The sequence below is a fragment of the Bufo bufo genome, chromosome 4, assembly GCF_905171765.1.
Source record: "Bufo bufo chromosome 4, aBufBuf1.1, whole genome shotgun sequence".
Classification (NCBI taxonomy): domain Eukaryota; kingdom Metazoa; phylum Chordata; class Amphibia; order Anura; family Bufonidae; genus Bufo; species Bufo bufo.
This window is the reverse complement of record NC_053392.1, coordinates 631368193-631371835: the sequence shown is the minus strand read 5'-3', so window position 1 is coordinate 631371835 and position 3643 is coordinate 631368193. Positions and strand designations below refer to the sequence as shown.

Genomic DNA, 3643 nt, shown 5'->3' with positions numbered 1-3643 from the left:
CTGCCAGGACAAGCTCCTGGACGTGTTCGGCCCTCTAGCCAAGATTTTTGATCTGGCGGAGTCAGCTAAGGCTGAGGGCGGTCAGGTAGACCCAGTAGAGTTGCGCGAATGGGTGCAGCGCGCCATTTGCATTACGGGCAACGTGAATACGTCCCTATCCATGGAACGGCGCAAGGCCATCTTGTTCAAAATTGAACCAAAACTCGCAAACCTGGCACTGACAGAGACGGGAAAGGAGGCTCAAGGCCTGCTATTTGGAGAGTCCTTCATCAAGGACCTAGGCCGCTATGTAGGCGCTTTCACCGCCCTAGATAAGGCCCAAAGTTCCATGAAAAGAGTTTTTCATGGTAGGGTCTCTACCAGGGCCGGCAGCTTCAGGGGCCGTCTGTCCGGCCGCGCCCAGTACCAGTCCCGTGTCTCGGGTCGAGGCTCCTCACAAAGACCGGCTTTCCAGGAGCACAGGCGGGATCCTGCGCCTTTCTTCCCATCCAGAGGAAATCCTTGGAGATCCAGGGGATATAGAGGACAACCCGGTTCCAGACGCCCCTACGGTAAGACCGCTGCCCCATTTCAATTCTTTAAATGCTTGTGTAGGGGGCAGACTACGTCTTTTTTCTCAGGCCTGGTCCCGCATCACCTCAGACCAATGGGTCCTATCCACGATCAGGGGTTTTCACATAGAACTGACGTCTTTCCCTCTGTCCATTTCTCTCCCACACCCGGTGGTGTTGTCAGAACAGAACCGCGTTCTGGTGGACTCAGAGTTGTCGGACCTGGTCCGCAAGGGGGCAGTAGAACCAGCCCCGGGACCCCCTTTCGGGGTAATCAGCAACATCTTTCTGGTTGCAAAGAAGGGGGGTCAGATGAGACCCGTCATCAATTTACGCGCTCTCAACGCGTTTGTCGTTTACCGCCATTTCAAAATGTAGGGGATCCACTTACTGCGAGATTTACTGCAGATGGGCGATTGGATGGTCAAATTGGACCTAAAAGACGCTTATCTTACAGTACCGGTAGAGGACGCGTCCAGAAATCTCCTCTGTTTCTCTTGGCAGGGCAGCGTTTGGCGGTTTACGTGCCTCCCATTCGGCCTCTCGTCGGCTCCATGGTGTTTCACCAAACTGATGCGCCCAGCCATGGCCTGGCTCCGCAGTCGGGGAGTTCGCCTCATCATTTATCTGGACGATATCCTGATCATGGCTCAGGACCGTTCGGTGTTACTAGACCACCTTCGCTGGACCATGGACCTGCTCTCAGAGCTGGGGTTCCTGCTCAATCGGGAGAAGTCCTGTCTCTCTCCATCCCGAGAGATGGAGTTCCTCGGGTTCATGGTGGATTCCACAGCGGGGACCCTCAGCTTACCATCGGCCAAGATTCGGTCGATTCGCAAAGAACTGCTCAGAGCCAGGTCGTCCCCCCGTATCCCGTTACGTCAGCTGGCGAGGATAATAGGCCTTCTTGCATCATCCATCCAGGCGGTCTTCCCAGCCCCGCTCCATTACCGGGCTCTCCAGCGCCTGAAAATCGCTCATCTACGGAAGGGAGCTTCCTACGCGGACTGGATTCCCTTGGACGAGGAAACCAGGGAGGAGCTGTCCTGGTGGATCCACAACTTGCATGCCTGGAACGGCAAGGCGATTTTTGGTCAGCGCCCGGATTTCGTGGTGGACTCGGACGCCAGCCTATCGGGCTGGGGGGCTCACTGCGAGGGAATCACGACTGGCGGAGGCTGGTCAGAAATAGAGACGGGGTTCCACATCAATGCGTTGGAACTGTTGGCGGGCTCTTTTGCAATCAAGAGCTTCACGAGGGACACGGCCAGATCCTGCATTCAATTGCGTATGGACAACGTGTCAGCTGTACGTTACATCAACGGCATGGGAGGAACCCGGTCCACCATTTTATCACGGTTGGCGAAGGACTTCTGGGACTATTGCCTATCCAAGGAATTGGTGGTCTTGGCAGAATACCTTCCGGGCGTTCACAACATCCACGCGGACTGGAGCTCTCGTCATCTTTCGGATTCCAGCGACTGGCAGTTAGATCCAACGGTGTTCCGCTCCTTGATGTCGATTTGGGGACCTTGCTGTATCGACCTGTTTGCCTCGCGCCTGAACACGCAACTGGCACGATTTTACAGCTGGCGCCCGGATGCGGAAGCCGAGGCCGTGGATGCATTCCTCCAAGATTGGTCCAGAGGGATCCTCTATGCGTTCCCGCCGTTCCAACTGATTCCGCGGACCCTCATTCAAGTGCGCCGGTGTGTCGCGGAACTGACCTTGCTGGTCCCGTTTTGGAGCTCCCAATCATGGTTCCCCCACCTTCTGGAGATGATGGTAGAGATCCCTCGCCTTCTCCCGACGTCGCCGACTCTCCTCCGCGACCCTCGCCGCCAGCCACATCCTCTTCTCCTGGACGGGACACTGCGCCTGCTGGCGTGTCGGATTTCAGGGGACCCTGGGAGGTCCCGGGAGTTTCGGGTACAGCTAAAGTCCTTCTGGAGAACGCATGGGCCCCAGGAACCAGGAGATCTTATAGATCAGCCTGGGGGTTTTGGGCTGACTGGTGCTTGGCTAGGGACTTGGATCCCATTTCAGCACCTGTGACGGAGATTTTACATTTCCTGTCTTCCCTCTTCGACCAGGGCAAGGCGTATCGCACCATCAGCCTGTTCAGATCTGCCATCTCAGCGTCTCACCAAGGCTTTGACGGGACGCCTGCGGGTCAACACCCTTTGGTCTGCCGGCTGATGCGCGGCTCGCGTTTGTCTCGACCTCCGAGACCAAGGTTCACCACCACTTGGGACGTGTCTCGTGTTCTCTCCTTTTTGTCTGCTTGGCCCCAGAATTCTGAACTCTCCCTTAGGCAGTTGTCTGCGAAACTGGTCACTCTTCTCTGTTTGATTTCTTGCAAGCGGGTGTCCGATGTCAGGGCTCTGGATCATGATGCCCGCTCCTACACCCCGGAAGGGGTCACGTTTGACATTTCTAGGAGGACTAAGACCCACATACGCTCGGTCTCCTATCCGGCTTTTCCTGCTTCCCTTCGCTTTGTCCTGTGGCGTGCCTTAAAGAATATGAAGTTCGCACTTCTCCTTATAGATCTCGAGAGCTTCCGCAGCTCTTCCTTTCCACGATTAGGCCTTTTGCTCCGGTGACTACTCCCACGTTGGCGAGGTGGATGAAGTGGATCATGGAGTTGTCGGGCGTGGACGTCTCTCTTTTTTCGGCACATTCCGCTAGGGGGGCATCTGCTACCTCGTTGGCGGTTTCTGGGGCCAGACTTGAAGACATTTTGAAGTTGGCGGATTGGTCCAGTGTCTCCACGTTCAGGGAGTTTTATTTTAGACCAAGTCCTCATGTGTTTTCTTCCATCATTGATAACGTGTCTTAGACTTTGAACTTGCAATAGGAGCCTCCGGGTCTTGTAATAAAATCAGATGATTTTCCTATTTCATGACGTAAAGTCATGATTTTATTAAAGACACGGAGGCGAGTATTGCCCTCCCTTATTTTTCCCTCCCTATGTAAGTATTTATGATTACATGTCTGATGGATTGCTTTGTCTTGAGCATTATGTTTTAACTCTGTGAGTTTTTTCCTGAGTAGGTTTTGCGCAACCATGTAGATTGGAGATCCTGTAT

The 3643-nt window shown here is 54.5% G+C and overlaps 1 protein-coding gene across 1 annotated transcript; it reads left to right on the top strand.

Annotated features, from left to right (window-relative positions):
* Positions 1-654: 654 nt before the first annotated feature.
* On the top strand, positions 655-3157 carry LOC120999398. Its single transcript, XM_040430280.1, has 2 exons — positions 655-2047; positions 2113-3157. Exons 1-2 carry the CDS (start codon positions 960-962, stop codon positions 3155-3157), a joined length of 2133 nt encoding a protein of 710 aa, XP_040286214.1. The 5' UTR covers positions 655-959.
* Positions 3158-3643: the final 486 nt, after the last annotated feature.

Coding starts and splice junctions, on each gene's coding strand:
- LOC120999398 (XM_040430280.1), top strand. CDS start 960: ATGGGCGATTGGATGGTCAAATTGGACCTAAAAGACGCTTATCTTACA. Junction 2,048..2,112: donor AGCGACTGGCAGTTAGATCC/AACGGTGTTCCG, acceptor TTGCCTCGCGCC/TGAACACGCAACTGGCACGA.